Source organism: Phlebotomus papatasi, chromosome 2 (assembly GCF_024763615.1).
Source record: "Phlebotomus papatasi isolate M1 chromosome 2, Ppap_2.1, whole genome shotgun sequence".
Lineage (NCBI taxonomy): Eukaryota > Metazoa > Arthropoda > Insecta > Diptera > Psychodidae > Phlebotomus > Phlebotomus papatasi.
Genome location: NC_077223.1, coordinates 44648078 through 44674256, shown reverse-complemented (window position 1 = coordinate 44674256; position 26179 = coordinate 44648078). Strand labels below are relative to the sequence as shown.

At 35.7% G+C, this 26179-nt stretch overlaps 1 protein-coding gene across 1 annotated transcript; it reads left to right on the top strand.

Moving 5' to 3' along the window:
- The first annotated feature begins 224 nt into the window (after positions 1–224).
- Positions 225–25002, top strand: LOC129801230 (breast cancer type 2 susceptibility protein homolog). The gene is made up of 5 exons (XM_055846112.1): positions 225–369; positions 431–1416; positions 11741–13302; positions 18959–19779; positions 24484–25002. Coding segments are annotated over exons 1-5 (3774 nt in total). The 5' UTR covers positions 225–367; the 3' UTR covers positions 24887–25002.
- The last annotated feature ends 1177 nt before the right edge of the window (positions 25003–26179 follow it).

The following is a 26179-nucleotide window of genomic DNA, read 5'->3' as shown; positions in this document are numbered from 1 at the left end:
CCCCACCTCCCCCTAAGATGTACTTTTTTTTTTACTGTGTACGGTTAAATTTTTGAATAATTCATACTAGCCAATACACAAACCAAAATCAGTCTCTGTTGCTGTTGTTAGGTTTATATGAAGACTAAAAACACAATTGAAGGGATTCACAATTTATTAAGTTGAAATTGTAGATGGCGCTGTAACGCGGAAATTTTGTTGTCAAAAATATAAACAAAGTGCACAGTGTTTTGTAATGGCTATATGGACCCGAGTGAGTCCGACAGCCTTACATAAAACAGAAGAAGAAGAAGTGTTTTGTAAAAGTGATATTTCACCGCGAAAAATCTATTCTACTTGAATTATTTTCAAAGTAACTCATCAAGAAATGTAAGAACTATTGATCACTCACGAGTTTATGTAGATTAACATACATATCCTGGTGTTTCAGGTCGAATTTGGATGATGACGTGATTCCACAGAGTCCAACAGTGTCCGGAAGGAGCCATAGAAAGTCGCTGTCGAGAAAATCCAAGAAAACAAAGGAGTTTGGGGAGCTGTTTGAAGTTGTCCAAGTCTACTACGAAACTCTTTCTCAGAGAGTGAGTACAGAAAAGGAAGAAGACATTGAGCCAATTGTTCAGTGTAGTCAAGTGCCAAAGACTTTACCGATCTCCCGGACGACTTCTGACCCTTCTGACTATCCGAAGCAATTGGACTCGATTAACAAACTAAAATCAATATATGGATCATCCCCAGAGATAGACACTGATCCACCGGGGCCTATAAATCCTTTCCCGGATTTTTACATTGTCCCTGAAGTGTATAAACCTGTAGAGAAGAGAGAGAGTCTGGGAATTAATTTGCCAGACTTTGTTCCTCTCTCGCAGATGCCAGTTGTCTCTGAGTCAGTCCAGGGCACCATTGCAAGAGTACCTGAACCAATTCCTGGCCCAAGTGGCCTCCAGAATCCCCCAGTTGGAGGGACTCAAAAGTATTTGGACGAAGAAGATTCGATCTTCCTTCAAATCTCAACTGAAATTTATGATCCTCGCAAGTTCAGCAGTCCGGAAAGGAAGAAGCTGAAATTGGACGAGCCAGTTGTAAACTCTCCAGATATACTCCTGCCAGAATCAGAAGAATTTCTTCCAGACAACCCGGAAAATGAAGCTGAAGTGGATCTCAATAAAACAGTGATGCTTGACTTGGAGGAGGAAAATTTGGGAGCATCTCCAATGATTAAGGGCAATATCGATGAGCTCAGTAAGTCCTTTGATGAAAATTCTCAGGAATCCAGTCAGAAATCCATTTCGGAGGGAAGAATAAATTTCCCGCAGAAGCGGAAACATTTTGTGGATGTTCAAGTGGTGAAAAGGAGCTTCACGGGTCTATCCCAGAAAGAAGCAGGACCTTCAAGAAAATTGAAATACGACGAAGGTAAGAAATATTGCGATTTATTAGTGATATTCTTAAAAATCTTCCTAATATTGCAACTGTTACAAAATTTCATGGTCTGCGATCGGTCTTAAACATGACAGAAGTATTTATTGGAACCCACTGATCTCGGAAAAAAACAGTGATAGATCTCGACTTGTGGCTTTGGGAAAAAATTAAATATTACGGAAATATTCCAATTTGCAGCGATAATTGACCTGTTTTCACAGCCAAATTTTCAGAAAAATGTTGAAATGTTTTTGACTTAGGGGAGACCAGGGCAGAATTAGCCAGCAATTAATTTTTTTGCCTATAATTTTGTGAAAAACATTTAAATCAGACTCAAAAAAAAAAATAAATAAATGTGAAGAGAGGTAACTATTCTGCATTAATAGTACTTAATGTCTACTTCTACTCTCGATCAATTCTGCCCTGGTCTCCTCTAATATGTCATCCCGGATTGACATGTGAAATTTCTTTGAAATTAACCCAATGAAGTTGAATTTTTGATAAATGTTTCCTATTTTAAACTTTAAAAACGCTCACACATTTTTAATTTAACTAATAATGCTTTTGGTCTTTGAAAACTTTTTATTAAAAAACTTCTCAACTGCAAAATGGAAATACAGTCGAGTTCCTCAAATTTGAACGACAGTTGAGTTCAAAATGTAAAATTTGAGGTTATGTGAAGAAAGTTTTGCGTGAAGTGCCATTTTTCTCTGGTATTTCCTCAATATTATCGTTTTATATTAACTTCCGCAACAAATTTCATTTATTTCACAATAAATTACATTGATATATTCTCTAAAGTTGTTTATCTTAATTTACGGAAAGTGCATTTCACATGAATTCCGTTACGTTTTTGAAAATATCGTTCAAATTTGAGGAGTGGAGAAATGTCCCCGTCTGACCAGGTAAGCGTGGATTATAGCCGCAATTAACCCCTATCTTTCATACCTTACTTTTAAGAAGCTCCCATACAAAATACCCCTTACTAAATATATGTGAAGGACACTGTTTTGCGTTCATGGTGGTGAGCAGCGGAACTACGAAAATTATATTGCCGGCCGTGTTGCTCAGCTGTCAGTGACAAGATGGAATATTTTCCAAAACATTTCATTTGTTTTTAAAATTATCACAAAAATTCTCAGTGTTTTTAGTGTTTTTTAATAATAATAATAAATGTGCGTGAGTGCGTTTCGTGTAGAGAAAAGTGTCGTGGAAACTGTAGACAAATTTCCAATCTTGAAATACGTGTTTTTATTTCCTTTCAGGGTATTTTTTAGGAGACAATTTTTTTCATAATAGTTTTTGCTTTTCTAAAGTGTTAAATCGTTCATCGTGGTTCAATAAAACATATCCATATCTTTGTAGCTTCTGTCATTTATATAAAATTCGAAGGTGAAATCAGGATGTGCAATTGACAGTTTCATTCCACCGCCATTGATATCCGTGGCAAGATTCAGTCCTTAATTTGTGCCTACCACTCGGATCTTGCCGATGAGGGCTAAAATAGTGCCTAAAGTTGGGTGTTAATTAATGGCTCAACGCTGGGTCCCCCTTACCCTGTGTCAGACGGGTCATCTATACCCCCCAAATGTTCAAATTTGAGGAACTCTACTGTACTTTATTTAATGTCCTGACTGAGATTTTATCTCACAGCTTAATAGGCGAGAATAGGGCAGTTTAGGTAGGCATAGTTTTTTTTTCAAGTCTTGAAAGTGTTTATGCGCTATATTTAAAATAACTAAGTGCAGAAAATTTCGCACAATATTACAGACGACATGGAAAAAACTGAGGAAACTTTTTAAAAAATCTAACATTTTGACTTCAGTTTAATTCATTTTTGAAGTTTGCTACGGTACGAGCTTATTAAAAAAAAATCTTAACTATATCTGCCAAAAAAAATTATACAGAGTTCTAGCTTCCATATTCGGATGAGAGCTGTCAAAAGCACGGTAATGTCAAAGAACCCCCTTCTTGCATCCCAGTAAAAAAATAGCATGAAAACCCAGGGACCGTTTCTGTTTTGTTCTTAGAATAAAAACGTGCAGAAATGGGTCAGAGAGTCCGAAAAAGAGCGCGACGATAAGTCCATAATGAATTCAGAGCATAAAGATAAATATGATATTGATAAAAATTAATGCTATATCATATAAAATGAGTGCCCAAATTAAAGTTAAAAGCACAATGATTAAATTTGAGTAGAAATTTTATAAGGAAATTAGATTCAGAGTAAAATCAGTAAGAGAAATAAAATTTGAGGTTAAATCCGACGGCGTCCCCAATGAATTCATGCAAAAGCAAGCAGAAAAACCCCCACCGGCGAGAAGTGTAGCAAACTTTTCAATGTGGGGACAACCAGATGATATTGGAAAAGAACTAGAGGAAGCAATAAACTGGGAGCACAAAGTTATTTAGACCGGAAGGAAAATCTTGGTGACCAAGACCAGAGGAAGCCTTTAACTCTTTCGTCTCCTTTGGGACTCTGGGTACCCATGGAAACAACAATTTTTTTTAGACTATCTAAAATCGATAAAAATCCGATACTTCTGGATAATTACAAACTATAAGGATGTCCAAATCTAGGATATTTTTTGCAGGATCCTAATTAACTCCTGAGCTTAGATATTTTTGGTCAAAAATCGTGAATTTTCGATTTTCTGCTTCCTTGCAGATATCGTGACTTTTTTGATATTTCTAGACCAGAATAAGGAAAAACCTCTCGGGGCCAATAAGTATGATAACTAACAATTACAGATTGCATAAATTCGAAAAACAATTTTTTCTTAAATTTTCAAAAAACTTGTTCAAACTTTATGGGTACTCTCGTCCACAAAAATCTAGAGGTCAAATATAAGGTTATCCCGCCAATGCCCGCCATTTGCTTTTTGACACCAACCTTGTAAGAAAATTCCAATCGGGAGCGATATTTTTGCCAATATGGCCGATAATTTTGACATTTGGCAGTGCGGGAGATTGCTTTCAGGGAAGTCTTTCCTATTCTTCCTGATTTTGGTGAATTCTGTTTGTCCAGGAAGTGTCTTTTATGCTTTTGAGAAAGCTTAATGTGTCTACAATAACATCGTGTTGAGAGAAATGTGTTTTAAAGTGTTTTTCTGTGAATATTTTGAGGAATCTGTTGGCAAGCAGGAATTTGGTGTCTTCTTGACCACTTTCTGAACATCCCATAAGATACTGGGCAATAATTCTTCTTGTTTTAGTTATCAAAATTGTAAAGGAGTAATTTGACACGCAAAAATAATTCACAAAATTGATATTATTGGCTTTTGGAAAATTGAAGTTTGTCTCCTTTTCGTTCTTTTGGGGACGAGAGTTCCCATGAGTTTTCCCATTTCCCAGAGGCGGAAAAAATTCTTTCTATACAAAAGTATCATATTTGACCACTAAGACTTACAATAAAGTGAGTTTTACTGAAATTCGTTCGCTGGATATGTTGTGGTCCGGAAAGAGTTAAAAGACAGTTTTAATTATAGATAAAATTTATTGAATTAAAAAGTTTAATTCAAGGCTCTTAACTGGAGCAAGACTTGGAAATCCTGTTCATTCTTCGTTAGTTTTTTATTATATTTTGTTGTCAGTGCAATCGCGCGTTCTGCAATATCGTTTACGATTTGCAATGATTTAACAACTTTGAGGGAGGACTGGTAGTCCACGGAATTCCCCCAAAACACTTGGATCGGAATTAATAAATCCATGAGGAATATCAAGGATTTTGAAAAACAATAGACTATTTTTAGTGAATAGTCCTACCAGCCCGTGTGCTACCAGTAGGGGAATTCTATAATAGTATGACAATGTCATATGACAAATTTAAAATTTTTCAAGTGGTAAATTTGGAAAAAATAATTGAAAATCAGATTCATATCATTTATTAAGAGCTTCATGGAGCTCCTACAAATTCCCATGCGATGCTCACTGGGCTTTAATTATTGTCCTTCTTCCGAATTCACTCTGAAAATTTGTCATATGGCATTGTCATATTGTTACAGAATTCCCCTACAGGTTTTCCAATTTAATTTTTGGTCTGGAAGGAGAGGGGCCTGTCTGCCCACTAATATTAGGTGAGATTCTTAACAATCTCACCTACTATAATCCTAACAAAATTTCATGTCGTCCGATCGACGTCAAATTTGGCCAAAATGTGTTTCAGCACTTCCTGATCACGAATATATATGTGGCTAATTTACGTTCCCGGCCGGCCGGCCGGCCGGCCGGCCGGCCGCTCTTTGGAGCTTAATAGCTCCTAAACTAAAAAAGATATCGACTTGCGGTTTTCGGCAAAGGTTATATATCGGGTGAAAATTGCAACATGGTGCATAGACCCCCCACCCCCCACCCCTCCTTCCGCCATTTTGAAGACCCCCCTTTTTTTGTTTTCTCAATAGCTCCGCCCCTATGGCATTCAGCGGACTCAAATTTTAGTATGTTATAGCTGGGCCTTAGAGCTTTCCATCAATACCAAACCTAAGGTCCCCCGACCCCCCTGACCCGAGCTATAAGGGTCCAAAAAAAATTTCTTAAAATGGCCATAACTCCGGTTCTAATTGTCAGAATTTAAAAAGTGAGGGCTTTTTGGAAAGCTCTCGTGAAATGCCACTTCTCCTTCTAACATCGCAAGTTCATAAAACCACCGCTAGGGGCGCTTTTTTTAAAAAGAAAATTTTTAAATCTTAAAAGTTAAATAACTCAAAAATTCCATTGTGCATCGGGCTGAAAATTTAGTATGTTGTAGCCGTTGATTATACCTATCAAACAAAAAAAACCTTAAGTCGGTCCATAACCCCTGACCCGAGCTATAAGGGGTCAAAGTTCGAACATTGACCGGCCTCTATCTCCGGTTCTAATTAACATAGCGACCTAAATTTTACCTTTTTGGTTTCGTCTCGATGAGCACTTTCAGATGGAAGTTCAAAAAGTCACCACAGGTGGCGCTGTGATAGCGTCAAAATTCATCGAAATTCAAAGTCACTTTTCTCAAAAACGGCATTGTGCAAGTTAATGAAATTTTAGTATGTTGTAGTCCAGTCTAGGACGTTTCCAAAATGGTGCGTATGTGCGCTGTGGTTTCAATAGAACCGGAGATATGAGGGGTCAAAGTTCACGAAATTCAAAAAATCATATCTCCAGTTCTATGTGAGCGATTTTGATGAATGAGGGCTTAAACGAAAGATCTCACCAAATGCTACAACTTTCTAGAATGTTTGAACTTCGTGGGACCAACACCAGGGGCGCCACAGTCGAAAAACCAATTTCAATATCACATAACCTCAATTATCTCGACTGTCGCTAAACCGATTTTGATGATTACTTCAACATAATTGTAGAGCACATTTGTCTCTACATTTCGTCCATACATCATTTTCCGCTCAGACTACGCTATCACTCCGATTTTGCCGTTTAAGTGTGAAAAAATTGATTTTTCCCATAATAACGCTTTGAAATCACTCAGATGCCAATTTGACTGCCTCTACTCCACCAAGACACTTAAAATAGGGGTTTAAATGGAAAGTCCCACAAAATACAACAATTCTTTGATATAGTTGAAGTTCAACAAATGACTACTTGGGGCACTCTGGATGAAAAAACGAGTTAAGAAACAAAAAACCTCGCTTATCTTGGCTTCTGAGTAATCGATGAGTTCAAGTTCTACGGCAAAATTATAGAGAACATTCTGGTCTACATTTCACCCATATAACACTTTTCTGTCAGTTCATCCAAATCCTTGACATTTTGGTTCAAATACAAAACTTGTATAATTTCACGAATTTGATTCAAGATAACTGAATGGCGTCTCCCAACTTCAGCATCAAATCGAATTTGCATGCACTCCGAGTTAGCTCACGTTAAGAATCTCACCTACATAAGCCGGTTAGGATTATCTGTCCTTTGTCATGTTGTGGACACATTGCCGCTTTTCCTCATTGCTCACTGACGGATCGAACAGGTGCCAATGACACTAACATTTCACTGACATACCACAGATGGCATGAAAGTTTTTTTTGACACGACTTCGGCTCCTCCTTGGTCAATGGTTCTCCATTTTAGAACATCTTCTGCCAATTCGATATCGTTTTTGGGAGCTCCAACTGCATTTCTGGCTTTGAACCAAGATTTTATGTAAATTTTTACAACAAAGATGCTGAAGATTCGCAGTCCCATCTCTTCCTTTTCCGAGGCGTCTACACATTGGAAGCAATTTTCGTAAAAAATTGCGTTTTTGACAAACATTTGACGTTTCCCCCTACGCTGCAGGGAATTTCCTTCAAAAAAGCAATTTTTGACAAAAATTTCTCCCAATGTGTAGAGGCCATTAATGGGAACTGCTCTCGAAACACCCAGATTTTCAGGGCATAGATGGCACGGTACATCCACCGTGCCCTACTAATTGCTCCAGGTTGTAAGAAATTTGTGCCTTTTGGGGGCACGCCACCCAAAAAAGTTATCGAGAGTTTCAGCAACTCTTTATAGTCGTCCCTTGGTTGATGCATTTCAAATTGCTCAGTAGCAAACTTGATTAGATTATAGGAGCATCATCTCCTATTATGGCCATGGCTTCAGGACATTGTGCTGCAGTAGGGAGAAGTCTTTTTTGTCAATGCTGCTCCACTTTTGCTGAAATCGTTTAAAAATAATGATTTCAGGTGCAGCAGACGGTCCCATATGAAAAGATATGGCCTCCAATAATACTTCTAGGACAGAGGCATGCAAGAACCGTTGAAACCGAATAAACGTCAAATGAAACATGTACGTCAATGGACAAAACGCTACTATAACAAACTTATTTTGACGTTTATTCGGTTTCAACGATTTTTGCACACCTCTGTTCTAGGACATGATGACGGCATGCCAGCTGCAAAACCGTTCGTCCAAATTTTTCTTGCAAGATGGTGGAAGCTCCATTGGATCTTCCTAAAATTAAGTGAAATAAGTTATTGTGTTATAGATTTTTTTTGTATTATTATAAGTAATTTTAAATGGAGTCAACAGATTGAGCATGAGCATTCCATTGGTAAAAATCAGAGGCATGACGTTTCATATGTTTCCCATATGTTTCTAGCGAGCCGAAAAAACTTTTGAGTTTATTAGCTGTTTTCTGTCATTGTAGAATAAATTATCAAAAAATACAAATACAAAATAAAAGGAAATTTAATATAGAATAGGCAAACGAAGACCCCAAATTGGCAACCTACGTAGTTTTGGAGATATCTCGTGAAATGTGTAAGAAAACAGGGAAAAATTTACACTAAAATCGGTCGCATTTTTCAGAGCTAATGTCACCCCCCTGGTAAAAATTGACAATAAATATAAATTATTAAATAATGTATGAAATATTTCAATATTTTAGAAAAGACTTGAAGTAATTCCTAATGAATTTTAACTGCTCGATCTCCACGAGAGAACAGTTTCCACGATCGTGTTTTTTTCAACTTCTTTTCATTCTGGCTGCCAAATGGTAAGAGATATTTAATTGATTTCCGGTCTTCAGTGACTCCCCCACAAGTAAAAATTTTCTATTGAACTAGGGGAAAGTGCCCAGCCCATGCTTGATACGATCCAAGCTTGATAATAAGTAATTAGGTGTGATTCCTTCTTATCACACTTATTGTAATCCTCGGATTTTCTCAAAGTGCTCCGATCGAGCTGAAATTCACAGGGTATATGTTTTGAACATCCCTGATGCCGAACATCATAAGCCTGCAATTTCGGGTCCGGCGGTCCGTAGTACACAATATCTCTGGTTTGGAAAGAGGTATCTTCATAATTATTTTTTTTTAAATATGTCTACTCGCGCGTACGATGATTTCTGTGCTATTAGTTTTTTTTTTTTTTGAAAAACCGGTTCTAAACAGGTTTAAAAATCACGTAGTTTATCTCGAATCTGTGTTTTATATCTGGGCCTTCCAGATATAAAACATGCCACTTCCCCTTCTAACATCGCAAGTTCATAAAACCACCGCTAGGGGCGCTATTTTTAAAAAGGATGTTTTTCAATTTTCTAAGTTAAATAACTCAAAAATTCCTTTGTGCATCGGGCTGAAATTTTAGTATGTTGTAGCCGCTAATTATACCTATCAAACAAAAAAAAATACTTAAGTCGATCCATAACCCCTGACCCGAGCTATAAGGGGTCAAAGTTCGAATATTGACCGGCCTCTATCTCCGGTTCTAATTAATATATCGACCTAAATTTTGGGCTTTTGGTTTCGTCTCGATGAGCACTTTCAGATGGAAGTTCAAAAAGTCACCACAGGTGGCGCTGCGATAGCGTCAAAATTCATCGAAATTCAAACTCATTTTTCTAAAAAACAGCATTGTGCAAGTTAAACAAATTTTATAGTGTTTTAGTCCAGTCTAGGACGTTTCCAAAATGGTGCGTAAGTGCGCTGTGGTTATAATAGAACCGGAAATATGAGGGTCAAAGTTCACGAAATTTAAAAATTCATATCTCCGGTTCTATTTAACTCTTTCCGGACCACAACATATCCAGCGAACAAATTTCAGTAAGACTCACTTTATTGTAAGTCTTAGTAATCAAATATGATACTTTTGTAGAGAAAGAATTTTCTCCGCCTCTGGGAAATTGAAAAACTCATGGGTACTCTCGTCCCCAAAAGAACGGAAAGGAGACAAACTTCAATTTTCCAAAAGTCAATAATATCAATTTTGTGAATTATTTTTGCGTGTCAAATGACTCCTTTACAAGGTTGATCGCTGAAACAAGAAGAATTATTGACCAGTATCATCTGGGATGTCCAGGAAGTGGTCAAGAAGACACCAAATTCCTGCTTGCCAACAGATTTCTCAAAATATTTCACACAAAAACACTTTAAAACACATTTCTCTCAACACGATGTTATTGTAGACATATTAAGCTTTCTCAAAAGCATAAAAGACACTTCCTGGACAATCAGAATTCATCAAAATCAGGAGGAATGGGAAAAACTTCTTTGAAAGCAATCTCCCGGGCTGCCAAATGTCAAAATTATCGGCCATATTGGCAAAAATGTTGCTCCCGCTTGGAATTTTCTTACAAGGTTGGTGTCAAAAAGCAAATGGCGGGCATTGGCGGGATAACCTTACATTTGACCTCTAGATTTTTGGGGACGAGAGTACCCATAAAGTTTGAACAAGTTTTTTGAAAATTAAAAAAAAATGTTTTTCGAATTTATACAATCTGTAATTGTTAGTTATCATACTTATTGGCCCCGAGAGGGTTTTCCTTATTCTGGTTTAGAAATATCAAAAAAGTCACGATGTCTGCAAGGAAGCAGAAAATCGAAATTCACGATTAGGATCCTGCAAAAATATCCTAGATTTGGACATACTTATAGTTTGTAATTATCCAGAAGAATCGGATTTTTATCGATTCTAGATAGTCAAAAAAATTGTTGTTTCCATGGGTACCCAGAGTCCCAAAGGAAACGAAAGGGTTAACCGATTTTGATGAGTGAGGACTTAAATGAAAGATCTCATCAAATGCTACAACTTTCTAAAAAACATTTGAACTTCGTGGGACCAACACCAGGGGCGCTATAGTCAAAAAACCAATTTCAATATCACATAACCTCAATTATCTCGACACGTGCTTAACCGATTTTGATGATTACTTCGACATAATTGTAGAGGACATTTGTCTCTATATTTCGTCCATACATCATTTTTCGATCAGATAATTCGATCTGTCCGATTTTGCCGTTTAAGTGTGAAAAAATTGACTTTTCCCATAATAACGCTTTGAAACCACTCAGGTGCCAATTTGAGTGCTTCTACTCGACCAAGACACTTAAAATAGGGTTTTAAATGGAAAGTCCCACAAAATACAACAATTCTTTGATATAGTTGAAGTTCAACAAATGACTACTTGGGGCACTCTGGATGAAAAAACGAGTTAAGAAACGAAAAACCTCGATTATCTTGGCTTCTGAGTAATCGATGAGATCATGTTCTATGGGAAAATTATAGAGTACATTCTGGTCTACATTTCACCCATATAACACTTTTCTGTCAGTTCATCCAAATCCTTGACATTTTGGTTTAAATACAAAATTAGTATAATTTCACGAATTTGATTCAAGATAACTGAATGGCGTCCCCCAACTTCAGCTCTAAATTGAATTTGCATACATTCCGAGTTAGCTCACATTAAGAATCTCACCTATATAAGCCGGTTAGGATTATCTGTCGCTTTAATTTGAAGTTTCCAGTAGGGTTTATTTCCCAATTAATTGATCATATGTATTGTTTTGCAATTAACCGTGTTTTTTGATGGAGTAATGTGATTTTTTTTTACCGAAAATTCCAGACAAATGTGGTTTTCCAAAGAGTCCGACGTGTTCAAATAAAAAGACAACAGCTCCCAAAAGACTTTTTCGGGAAGCTTTTGAAGCCAAAAATGAACCAGACAAATCAAATGTTCCTTTAGAAAATCACCTTCCTGAATTGCATGTTGCAAATCCTGAACCATTTTGCGGTGGTTTCATGAAGGCCAATATGAAGAAGGTTCATATCTCGGAAGATACTCTCAAAAAAGCCCAGGCTGTATTTGCTGATATTGGCGATTTTGCTCCAATTGGAGATGCGCCTGGATTTCATACAATTAATTTTAGAGGGAATAATCCTCCCAGTGAGGTTCCTAAAGAACCTGAAGATCTGCCCAAAGAGCCTTTGGGAATACTCGAAAATCGTCCTGTGAATCTTCCTCTTGGCAAGCCTGAATCATTTTGTGGTGGTTTTCAGATGGCCAATATGAAGAAAGTGACGATTTCTGAGGATGCTCTGAAGAGGGTTCAGATGGTTTTTGCAGATTTGGGTGATTTTGCTCCATTGGATGATGCTTCCGGATTCCATAAGATTAATATGGGTGCAGAGAAATCTGTGGAGAAGATAGAGGTATCCAAGGAAGATGGAGATACAGAGTTGGGATTTTTGAGGAATTTGGATGATGAGACATTTGATCAAATGTTTGGTGAAAATGCAATGTTTACGCAGAATCTGCTGAATGCAATTGAAAACCCTAAAATTCCTGAGCCAATTGAAGAGGTGAGCCTGGCTGAGGATGTTAGATTAGGGAGGGAATCAGCAGGTAAGCTTCAGGAAGAATTTGCAGTTGAAAAAGCCAAAAACTACGTGGAAATTTTCAAAAGTGATTTTATTGAGAAGAAACTCACACAAAGTAGGCGAAAATTGAGAGATTTTGTTGCTAAAGGGTATCCAGGAAAGTTTTCCAAGGAAGAACTGATTGGATTTGGTGTGAAAGGAGCAACAATGTCGCTCAATTGGAAGAATTGCCTCGAGATGGAATTTGATTTGTGTGATTTTTTCGAGGAGAATGAACTTGCAGTGAATATTGCTGGATTTTCATTAGATCATTTTACTGTGATTCCCAGTTTGAGGAATAGATTGGGATTCTATGAAATTTCCAGAGCTTTTAGAGCTTCCAGAGGAATTAATCCTCATGCACTTCTTGAAGGATGGTTAGAAAATGCATGGAGATTTATTGTATTAAAATTTGCCGCAATGGAATGTGCCTTTCCGGACCATTTTGGTGGACAACTCCTGACACCCAAAAATCTACTTCATCAGCTTCACTATCGATATTTCCGGGAGATTGTTCTAGGACAAAATTCAGCTCTCAAGAAGATTATGGAGCTTGAGGAATCGCCTAAGAAGACACTCGTTCTCTTTGTCCTGGATGTAATGGATGAGGAAATAGTGCTCTTGAGCGATGGATGGTACAAAATTCCGGGAAAATTGGATGCAGCTTTGGCAGAAAGGTTAAAACTGGGAAAAATTTCCGTGGGAACAAAACTAATAACACAAGGATGCAATCTTTTAAACTGTGATAGGGAATATTCGCCCCTCAAAGTGAGTATACTGTCTTTTTCCATAAATATTCTTTTAAAAGCCTATTTGTTATTTACATAATTTAAACAGTTCCATTTAAAAAAAAAAAGAGATAGCAAAGCATTCCAGGCTTTTGCAAAGTGCTCGCATTCGTGTCTTTATACCTCAAAAGTACTTTCCCAACATTTACCGTTTACCAGTTTTCAATCGATTAAAAGGTAATGGAATTGATTTTCGGGCGAAAATTACTTAACGCTTCATAACCGGTTCATTACAGATTCATAACGGATTCATTAAGAACCGTTTTGAACCGATTTATAATTCGGTTCATTACCGGTTCAGAACCAATTGGAACCGGTTTAGTTTTATCGGAAATTCCAAGACGTTTCCAACATACACTTGATAAATGTGCTCTCTAGATCCTTTTTAACTTGACTTAGAAAAACCGTTATTAGGAATGCTTCAACTTTATTTACGTATAATGAAGAAATGTCCGAATGGATAATCTCTAAAACATTTCCAAAAATAAAAAAAAAAATCACACGACGAGTTTTTAAGCAAGCCCTAAAAAACATGGTTTTGGGGAAGGAGGTGAGTGGGGGGAATGGGGGATATGTTAACGATCCTTGGGCTGACTTATGAGAGAGGGGGTCACCCGAAAATCCCAAGTTGCTATCTCTAACCACAGAAATAATGCAAAATAAGACATTGCTTAAGAAAAATAATAATAATAATGGTGGCAACATTCCATAGAGGGAACTGAGGCCTTCCCGCAAGGGGAGTTCAGAACATCCAGTATTTTTTTAATACGGGATGAGATTGTCAATCTCGTGCCACGTGAAATCAAGTACAGTGAAGCTCACTGGATGCAATCCGAACGCCTTTAACGCCAGAAAAAATCATGGTGAAACCGGGACACTTGCATCATAGGGCTAGGCTCTACCACTTGACCCATTGAGTGCCCTTAAAGAAAAGCAGGGGTGACATGATAACTTATTTTCGATACTATCGACTGTCGATTCTAAGAAATAAAAATGATAGCTGCACTTCCTGTAACAAATTTAGATATTTATCAACAGACTCATTCTTTTAAGAATCTCACAATGAATGGCCCAACAATCCTTAAAAAGTCAACATTCACTTAATCTAACAGATATAGATTTATCGATACTATCGATTCGATAGTGTCGAAAAGTTATCATTCTACCCCAGGTTTTAGAATATTTTAGAGTGAGCAAGAATCATACGGACAGATAAAAAAGTAAAGCCGAGAATGGTACTATATCATTTACGGGTACTTCACCGTTCCATGACTGATTAAGTCCGATGCAGCTGGGTTAGAAATTTCAAGATATTTCAAAAAAAAAAAATCTAAATTTAAGCAAATCGATTGCAAAACAGGCCCTCCAAAAAAGTAAGTGAACTTTCATTTGCCTTCAACAAATACTCAAGAATAACTCACTTTACCCTGCGGCCATCGCCGTCTTAGTGTTCCTTGGTGTTCCAAATTCCAACGTAAACCGATGGAAACCCCCTTCTAAGGTTGCATGTTTTGAATGTTTTCGGGTTTACACTTTTACATTTTTTATTAAATAAATTGTACAATATGAATTTGGTTAAGGGGTTTGAATTTTGAAGGTACCGCAGTGCATCAATTATGGAGTGTTTAACTTTCAAAAAAAGTAAACGGTGAGATGCACAAATAAAAAAAAAGAAAAAGCTTTCGATCTAAAAACTGGAGATGGAAGCCAGTGAACTTTGACGCATTAACACATTCGAAGGGCAGAAAGGGTTAAGTTTCTTTTAATGTCAGAACTGCACAGAGAGAGCAGTATAATCTCTCGATTTTTCACCCACCAAAGATTTCACCTTTTACCCTACCCCCCACAACCCACTTTTATCACTAGAGAACTTCTTCCAAAAATTCTCGGGATCGAAAATTATCCTGCGAATTCACTCCAGTGACAGAAAAATTGCATACTCACAGGAGAGGAATTTGGAATAAACTACGGAAACGCCGTGATGTATGCAAAACATTTTAAATTAGCATAGGTATCTCTCACTCTTTCGGTCTCGAAATTGTACAGAATTAAATTTTATTTAGAAGAAAAAGAAGAGTGCAAAAGAATAGGATAGACGTATGCCAAATTTTTAAGAAGGAAAAGGATGTGAATTTTGATTATATGGAATTTACCTGATCAAAAAGGTCTGCTAGACCCAGTAAGAAATGTATTTCAAATTTACCGCGTGAAAAAAATGCATACATTTAAGTGCATTTCAAAAATTATTTTATTAATTGAGCTCCCAATAGTAGGCAATTAATACTAAATTCTTTCAATCCGTTTTCACTAAAGCCGGAACTTCCTGTAACGCTCTTCCGTTTGTACATCTGGTTACTGACAGCTCTGGCAGCCAAACGGTAAAAAATAGACTTGGGATCTTTGTGGAATCCCTTCGAAAATTGACTCAAGAATCTTTCAGATTATCTCGATTACTTAGGTGAACATTTCGTCCAATTACGAAAAGGCAAAATCTTTTTGGTCAGTAAAAAATTCAAATTGGTCAGTAAAAAATCAAATTCGATCAGTAAAAAATCAAATTTGGTCAGTAAAAAATTAAATATGGTCAGTAAAAAAATCGGAAAAAATAAAATTTGGTCGGTGAAAAGTCAAATTTGATCAGTAAAAAAAAATTGGTCAGTAAAAAACCTCAATAGGTTTGCTTTGTCTCAATAGGTGCTACTGATATCTTCCCAAAACACAGAAAATTCCCCTTTGCCTCAACATGCGGTACAATAATTACTTCCCAAAGCACGGAAAATTTCCCTTTGCCTCAACAGGCAATACAGATAACTTCCCGAAGCACAGAAAATTTGATTTTTTACTGACCAGGTTCTTTATTTTTTACTGATTATTTTTTTTATATTTTATCGATCAAATTTCATTTTTTTACTGATCAATTTTGATTTTTCACTGACCAAATTTAATTTTTTACTGACCAAATTTGACTTTTTACCGACCAAATTTGACTTTTCTCCGACCGAATTTGATTTTTTATTGACCAAATTTTATTTTATACTGACCAAATTTTATTTTTTACTGACCAAATTAAATTTTTTACCGACCAAGTTTGATTTTTTGCTGACCAAATTTTATTTTATATTTACCAAATTTTATTTTTTACTGACCAAATATGATTTTTTACTGACCGTATTTGATTTTTTACTGACCAAATTTGACATTTTACTGACCAAATTCAATTTTTTACCGATTTTTTTTTAAAGTTTTTAACTGACCAAAAAAGGAGAAAAGACCACAAATAAGAACAAATCCTGCACTCAGGAGCAACTCAACAAAGTTTTTTGGAAGCCTTTCGTCGCGGTTTCACTTACACTGTTTGTCTTCAATTAGAAACATTCCCTTGTCTCCATTTGGATTAATATGTTTCCAATAGAAACATTTTACACTCGCGTATTTTTCTTGAATTTAAGAACTTTTCAAATTATATCTAAAGAATTTTCACTAAACAGTAACATTCTAAAAGAGTCAAGGAGCAAATTTATGTAATTCTCTTCAGAAAAAATATGAACTTAATGTGTGGAATCTTTTGTCAAAGTTAAAGCGTTTGGAAATGGTTTTGAATTAGGACATTTACCCTGTTTGTTTTTTACTGATTAAATTTGACTTTACTGACCAAATTTTATTTTTTACTGACCAAAAAGTCGCAGCCTTACGAAAATACCATTAAATGCAGTGGCCCATGAAGCCTAATAAAAAGTGAATCTATTTTTCACTTTTCCTTGCAAAAATTTTGCAGATATTGCACCACGACTTAAACAAATTTGCTCGTAGTTCTTGTATTATTTTGGCGAACATTATGCAATATGTATTTTTAGACAGCTTTTGATATACGATTTCGAAATATATCAGACTAAAAAGTCAATTCTCTTTAGGAAAAAACTTTCGATTAGTATTCATTGCTTCAAGACAAAAACGTATGGAAAAATGAAATGTCGGAGGCCCCTGATTGAATCATTCCAAATATCGATTTAACAAATTCAAATATTAAAAATGTTAAAAATGCTATAGAGAGCGTATTTATCAAACGAATGGGATGATATTTGGGTTGGTTGGAAAGGTCTTGGAATTCCTGAAGAGTTTGAACATGTTCTAATCGGTTCTGAACCTTTAACTCTTTCGTCTCTTTTGGGACTCTGAGTACCCAAAGCAGCATATGAATATTCAGTGAAAAACAGTGTTTTTTAATTATTCAGAACTGAGAAATATTCAATTCTTTTGGATGATTACAAACTATAAGGATGTCCAAATGTGAAATATTTTTTGTAGGACCTTAATTAGTTCCTGAGCTTAGATATTTTTGATTAAAAAATTGTGAAATTGGCTTGCAGCATATGCTGCGGTCCGGAAAGAGTTAATAAATCGGATATGAACCGGTAATGAGTTCGAGTATTTTGCAAACCATAGGATGCTTTGTCATCCTTTTTGTTTGTTGAAAAATTCTGTCAATTATGTCTATTTGAGAGTTACCCCATAGCAAAATTCCGCAAAAATTCCAATGGAAAACTTGCGTCCAAATGGCTAAATTCGCTGGAATTTGACGCTAAAATTCCACTAAGTTTTCCTATGGAATTTAAAGCCGGAAATTCCATGGAAATCATAGTGCTCCATGGAATTTACTAGTATGACATGCAGGAATTCCAGCGTTAAATTCCGCGGTATTCCGCGGAAGATTTATATGGAAACTCACACGTGAAACGTCCGCGGGATAAGCTGGAAAAAACATATGGAAATTTCCACTATCTTTCCATAGTGTTTTATATGGATTTTTCCACTAGTTTTCTGAAATGTCAAACAAATAAAATGGTGTTACGGCAACTTTTAGAATTTGTTTCCAAACCTTCCGCAAACATTTCTAGTGATTCATGTGGCAATTATAATATAATTAATTATGCGACACTGCGTTTCGTGTAGATAATAATGAAGTGATTACATTAAATAGGTCGCCAACCTAAAATAATACTGTTTTTATGTTAATTAATAAATATTTTCGAAAAAATTATTTTTTTTTACAAAATATTTTTTTATTGCTTAAAGTGTTAATTCGTTATTGCTGATTTAGTAAAACATATTATAATCCTCGTAATCTTTGCTATTTCTTTAATATTCGGAAGTAAAATCACGAGGTGCATGTGACAGCTTCATTTTTTCTCCATTTTATTTTGGTGGAAAAATCCACATAAATTCCATGAGCATTTCCATGGATGTATTCTATATGAAAAATCCAGCATAAATCCATTAAATTTTCCTTGGAACCTATTATGGAAAATTCCTATGGAATTTTTTAAGGCAAATAGTGGAAAATTCCGAGGATTTTTTCGCTTGTTATTCCTATTCCGCTTTCTTTTGCTATGGGGTATTTTGCTTTTGGCTTTTAAATATTTAGGAAGTTAGGAGAAATATTTTAGCAAAGTTTGAGCCAGATCGGAGTAATATAAAATTTTATGGGCATTGCAATAACTGAGAATCACAAATTCGATAATCGGGCTTTTCATTTTTTTAAAGTTTTAATTGCCCCAATTTTTCAATAATTGAATTTTCGAATAATATCACTCATACGCTACAACTGATCCAAAAAATTGTTGTCTTTACCCCTGAAGATTCCTCCGAATGTGATGCTGGAATTACACGGAAATTCGACAAGGAGATGTAGGTGGGACACAAAGTTGGGATTTTTCGCTCGATTGCGTCCAAAGTGCGTTTCTTTAGACAGTATTTTGTACAATGGTGGTCTTATACCTCGGATTGTTGTATGTTTCATTCGGGTATATCCTGCCATATACATTGAGAGCTTCCGGGAAAGGAGAAAGAGGCCTATTGTGCGCTCAGAGAGAGCTGAGAAGCGCTACTGCGACCGAATGTCCAGTAAATGTTTTGACAACTTTGAGAATGTGTACAATAAAGTGCAGGAGGAATTTCTGCAGCAAAACAATGATCGGAATATATCGATTAGGAATATCACAAATATTTCCTGTATCAGGGATCCTGAGGAGCTCAATTGTCTCCTTAAGTATTCCTATGATCCTGAGAGTGTGGAGAATGAGATGACAGGTAGTCAGAAGGAGATGGTGAGGCAGCACTTGGCAAAGATGCAGGAGAAGAAATATCAAGAGATTGCAGAGTGTGTGAGGAAGAGATTGCGACAGCAGAAGTTGGAGAGGAGAGTGAAGAAGCTGCTCCAGATTCGAGTGGTGGATGCCAAGAGACCAGGAAAGAGTGTCATGTTAAATTTCTGGTTGCCATCAGAAGAATTTTCGTCCGTGCTGAAAGAAGGAGATATCTATGAACTCACCAGCTGCACTGCCAGGGAAATACGCAATGGTGACATTTTTGTTGATGGTCCCCGAATTGAAGATGGAGATCAAAATGTTAGAAAACTGGACAGCAGTCTTTTCCCAATGCCACCTCTTAAATACAATCGGTGAGTTTATATAAAACTTTTTTTTTGTTGGCTGATAATTAAAATGATATAAATAATTTTAAAAAATTTAAGGACATCAGTATTTTAATTATCAGTAATTGTTTCTACAAAAGAATTTAAGAATTTATTTGTTTTTATTTTATATATATATATTTTTTTAAATATTTTAATTCCTCAAATTCTATTGATCTTTAAATCTGATATAAATTTTAAAATGAAGGATTCATAAATTATTAAATGCCGTTGAGGAGATAAATATTTGTCCGTGGCCCAGTTTTTTAAGCTGAGATTTTTTGCAGTCCCAGCTTTTGTGGTCTAAGGAGAAATTCGACTTCGTCAGATTGGGCTTAAACCTTGTGTAAATCCGTTTTAACACCCATAAATCTTGAACAAGATACGCGCTAAAAATTGTTTTTCCCGGCCGATTATCCGATTGTTAATTTCTACGTAGTACAAATGCTTCTGAAAAGAGGGATTGGACCCATCCCTATTTCTCCAAGTCCGATCTTTCATTTAAAAATACCCTCAAATTTTGCTTTCCTAATAATGGCATGGCTCTTATGGCGTGGATCAGTCTTAAGTTTTTGTGTATTCTAGTTGGGCCTAGAAGTTTTCGATCAGAAAAAAACTTTACCACTTGTGACTCCTTGACCTAAACTACAAAAAGTTAAAATTGTCACAACTTCCTTAAGTGCCAGAATTTAATGTTCTTGAATGATATAAAAAGGTCTCGTAAAATGTTACAACTCTCGAAATTTTGCATGATCACTACTGTATGAGTTAATCGAAAAATCAATTTTCGAAAATTCCATGTTGAATAACTCGAAATGTCCGCCATTTTTTTCTATTATTTTTCGGTCGCGAGCGGCCTTCTTCCACTTCCTCTTGAAATCCGACAAATCTTGAAATCGGGTTTCAAAATTCTCCGGCATTTCTCAAAGACCCGGACTTCCGGACTGCAAGGCGGGTTGAACATTTTCCCACATATTTGTGCATTGTTCTTGCTTAACCATTCCAAGGTGGGTTTCGCATAGTCATGTTGCCAAGCAGAAAAACTGAAGGTTATTGAACCATCCCTCATCTTGATTTTTTAGATCAAGGTTCAATATAATCCCGTTTTTCGCCAACATCTCACACAGAAAGATCGGGTTGTTTCTTGAGAGGTTTTAGCACTTTTTTTCCATTCCCTAGTTCTGAAACTCAGGCTTTCGGCCACTTTCTCGCTTCCCAGCAAGTATTGAGTTCCTTGGAAGGAATCATAATCTTTCGGACGGTGGAGTGACACACAATTTGCATAATCCATATTTGGATTCTTGATTTCTCTTCAATTTTTCCAATTAATTAGTTAAAAATCGATATTTAACCCTCTAAGGTAAGATAAGATTTTGCCAGGGGTCAGTTCTCCATTTCGGATATTCCGATGCATCCAGGCCACCAATTGGGCCCCTTATGCTTCCCCACTCCTATTCTATCATATCCCCCGATACGGGTAACCGCTCTATATCACAGCTCTGTGAGCAGTCAGTGCCGCTACTATATCACAGCATCCCTTCTCGGTGTATGTTTGGATCAGTGACAGAGAATATTTGTATCGATTGAAGTACCACTTTCACATCGAAACTCGTTCTCGTACCAACCTCTATTGTTTAGACGGTTCACTTGTTTTGCCAATATGTACCATTGACATTACTATTCATTCATTCGCTGGACGAATTCAAAGCCGATATGGCATGAGAAATCTTTTTCTGCTGCTGCTCAGCTTCGAACCCGAGACCTCGTAGTCATAGAGCTACTACTCTATCCACTGACCCACTTGAGGCCCCTTTTAACCCTCTAACAATGTTTTCTTTAATACGCGAAAAAAAAGTTGTAAGAAAATGTTTTCTAGGATAATTTATTATGATCCAATAAAGTCAAAAAAAACCATCCATTCTTCATTATCTCTTTTAGTTTAGGCGCTAGGTGAGAAAATATAAAAAAAAATTTTAACTTCTTTTTGCTTCTCAAATTTACATTTTTAGTTTTTTCAATTTTTTTTAAATAAAATATACAAAGTAGAATGACATATCTTTCGGTAAAAAATAAATTTATTTTTGTCAGATAACTTTAAATCGGTATTTTTATGGAAATTGAAAATGAGTTTTTTTGCACAAATATTTTTTGTTGCTTTTTCTCTGACCTGTCACACAAAACTGGGGATAACAACTAAACGAAGAGTCAAAATGAGTTCAAACTTTCAAAAGATGTTGACTATTACCGAGAATCGAAACTAAAATCAGATAAACCCATCTCTTTCTGTAAAATGAAAATAAAATTTTAAAATTGAAAATAAAATTGAAATTTCAATTTTCATTTAACAAAAAGAGACAAACATAGGGGAATGTTGGCAGGGTTCGCACAGAGTGAACCTTCAAACAACGTAATTTTTTTCTTTGTTTACAAAGAGCTAGTTCGTCATTTCTTAGCCATGAGATAGATAATTATTAAGTTCATGAGCCGAGATGAGAAATGGTAAGTAAGCTCTTTGTAAACGAAAAGAAAATTCACATCGTTTGAAGGTTCACTTTGTGCGAACCATGCCTACATTCCCCTATATTATTTCAGTTAGAAAGTGTAAGATGTAAAATTTCAATCTATTGAGTTTCACTCAATTGAAATTGCCATTAGAAGTTTTTTAAGTTCTTAAGTTTTATAAATACTTAAGTATTTTAATGTATCTTCGAAATTCATGACATTTTGGGATTTCTTAATTTTACGAATATCTCCGAGTTTGATTTTCCATAGGGTATCAGCCTCTTTGAAACATCCACTAATCTTAAACGGTATATCTTTTACCGGTATATCTTCTTCCGGTCTTCGGTGACCAATAATAAAAAAACAACAATATTTCCATATTTTACTGCTCGCACTCAAAGAGAGAGCAGTTATATAATCGTCTTTTTCCCATTTGTCACTTTTCTGGACGACTGTCTTCGATGACCCCCAATAAAAAAACAATATCCCTCGACGTTTTTTTTGTATCTCCCCACCCCCCAACAACCCCTCCAAAACCATGTTTTTTTGGTTTTTCTCAAAATTTGCCCAAGCTTTTTCAATAATTTTCTGATATGTTTTAGAGGTTAGTCCAGGTGAACATTTCGCTCTAACATACTTATGACCGGAAAATTCGGCATTTTGAATTATTGAAGGTCAAAAGTCAACCGCTTTGGAGGGCCCATTTTTCAACCGATTTGGTTAAATTTGGATTTTTTGGAAAGGTATTGAAATTTCGAAACCGACTGCATCGGTCTTCATCGGTAATGAACCGGTTAAGTACCGATTTTTGAATAATTTTACATCCAGTATAAGTAACTTTAATAATTTCTTAATGGCTTTCTCATTGTTTATAAACAAGATTAAATTAACAGTAACCCTATGTGCATACAAAAAATATGTTAATGGAGAGGACTTTCTCGTGAGTTCGAGCATTTCGCAAAGCGGGGAAGCTTTGCCATCTCTTTCTTTTATTTTTGCCCCTTCGCCTCCATCCCCTCCAAAACCAGTTTTTTTCGGTTTATTTCGAAAACGGCTCCTACGATTTTTTTTATATCTTGTCCAAACATACCTATAAAAATCGCAATCCAGAAGTTTTGTAGATCAAATTTTAACCATTCTAAAAGAGTAAAAAAGAAGTTCATTTTTCATTTGATTAAATTTGTATTTTTTGGAAAGGTCTTGAAATCAGTAATCGATAGGTGAAATTTCCATAACCAATCTTTCTCTTACTTATATTTTTTGTTTGTCCGTATGCTTATAACTCATTCCAGAATGTTTTGAAATGATCATTTCTTTACCAATTTTCGATTTTGAAATGCTTTTGTGATTTACAAATCAAATTAATGGCTAGTAGATCAGTGAGCACCAATAGACCATGCGAAAACTAATTCACGGAGAGCTCTATCTCGTGAGTTCTAGCATTCCGCAAAGCTGGGACGCTTTGCCTCTCTTTATTTCTATAACAATTAAGAGTGATCTCATATTGACACTCAGGATGTTCCGAAATGCTAAGTGGCAATAGTTTTGCCCCTACGTGGATTAAACGAGAATTTAAAAACTCTTTTCTTTGGCTTTCAAAACTGACCTTCGATTTTTTTTTCTTTTTGGTAAGTCTTGGGACAAAGGGGTGTCTTTTATCTATTATGCCACATTACAGGAGTAAACGCGCTACCTTCAATTCGCTACCATCGGTAATATGCATTCGGAACATTGAAAAAGTTAAGTTGTCCGAAGCTTGAGTCCTCGGACGGTAACGTGCTCTCCCCATACGCCTTAAAATTTAACATAAAAACCGTTTTTAATGGTAAAATTTTATAATAAACAAAAATGGTTCTTATGATTTGGATTTAAGGCTACATTGATATTCAATAATTCAAAGCATAATATTTATTTTAATTTAGTCATTTTATTTAATTTCATATAAAATACAGGAATGGGAAAATTATAGAAGAGCGATGTACTGAATATTACAAGTTTATCGTTTATCTAATATTAGGATAATTTTTATTGTTAGTCTGATTGTGAAATAGTCTCTTGAATTCCAAAAGGAACATATGTGTATTGCTGAAATTGTTTGCTGAATTGAATACAAGAGAAATGTCCCATACAAAACCATACAATTTATCAATCGTGCTTGAAAATTTATCAATGCAGAAATCCATCTTTCAGACGGATAACGACATTCAATGAGTTGCCGACGAGAGAGAGGCCAGAGTTCATTGAATTTGACATAATTGGAGTTGTTGTTAAGATTGAACATATGAAGGAGAACCGAAAGTTCGAACAAGTCTTTCTGGCAGACGCCCAGAAGAATCTACTGAGAGTGTCCTTTTGGAAAGGTCTCTCTAACTTTGCCTACGATGACATCGTAACACTAAGGGCTGTTTTGTGCTTTGGGAATCTTCAGTGGAGACCATCCAATTCACTGCCACAGTTGGCAGTTTCGGAATTGACTGTAATCACGGAGAATCCAAAGAGTGAGGGACATCAGAGGGCTCTGGAAGAACTTAGGCAATCTCTGAGTGGATGCAATATTGAGGAATTCATTGAGGAATGTATGGCAAAGTTGTGATGCTGCAAATAAAATGAGTGTTAAGGTGCATAAAATCAGAGGATTATTTCCCTTCTGACATCAGCTTCGATTGATCAGGGACTGAAATGGAATAAAAAAATGTGATTAAGGTCAAATTGCATTGGTTTATCTCTTTTACTTTTTCCCCATAATTATGATTTTTCTTTGATTTCCCATCCATATATCATACTTTACTTGATATCAAATAAGGAAGCAGGGGCAGGAAAAAAAAAATGAGTCTTGGTGGAAAATTTGCTCTTATTCTTTTGATAGGCGGAAATCGTGTGTGGAATACAAATTTTCCTTACCCGCAAACATTTTCCCAACTCTGAAGAATCCACATTGCGTTGTTCAGCGGGGAAATTCGGTATTCAAAAGAGGACGAGAAATGCTGAATAAAATGCCAAAAAGAGTTACTTATACATATTGCAGTGAGACCTTTTCCATTTAGGCACAGCTTTTAAAGTCACTTCACATTAAAGAATATTTTTTTGAATATGAATGGAGAAAAAAAATTTCACGCACTAACTGTTTCACTGAAATACTTTTTTGCAATACACAAATATTTTTATTGGTTTTTTTTTCGTGATATCGATATGTTTTCACTGAATTGCGCGCAAAAATTCGTGTATGAAAATATTTGATAAAATACAATGGAATAATATAAAGCAGTTGAGTTGAATTTGATTTTTCCAATGGAAAGCCTTGTGGTAGACTCTGTGAGAATTTGTTTAATAATATAGAAGAATAAAATATGTTGAGTTGCTTTATTCTTTTCAATTTACTTTAGCTGATACGCAATGGAGGATAATCTTTAATTCTTTGTGTGAATTATGAACCTAGAAGACAATTTCATTATTTTTACCATATCTTTTTAATGAATCAGGCTTATAGCAATAGTTTTCGATGGTTAGACTGGATGCTGAACCTTGTTATAATTAAATTTAGTTCCATAATTGTTGTAGAAACACAGTTATCTGAACTACAGTAACTTAAAGCCTATCTTCTTTTTGAGATATGTGAAAAAGTAACGTTTTCAATCTTTTCAATGTAGTCCTACCTCTCCCTATTCATGAAAGTGGTGAAGATCCACCAATGGGCAGTAACTTCATGCAAAAATTGGTAAGTACTGTGGGTATTAGAATGGATTTAAACGATTTAAATTTATTTTTCAAGATTGTCTAAACATAAAAATAGAAAAATATAAGTAAGGATTTAACCGTGGTATCACACTAGAGAATTTCACATTAAAATTTTAATGTGATTCACATTAATTGTTGCTGATATGTGTCC

Bases quoted from the DNA above. Each gene is read 5' to 3' on its own strand.
- LOC129801230 (XM_055846112.1), top strand. The intron at 1,417-11,740 runs GTAAGAAATATT...CGAAAATTCCAG, and splicing joins AAAATTGAAATACGACGAAG to ACAAATGTGGTTTTCCAAAG. The intron at 19,780-24,483 runs GTGAGTTTATAT...TCCATCTTTCAG, and splicing joins CCACCTCTTAAATACAATCG to ACGGATAACGACATTCAATG.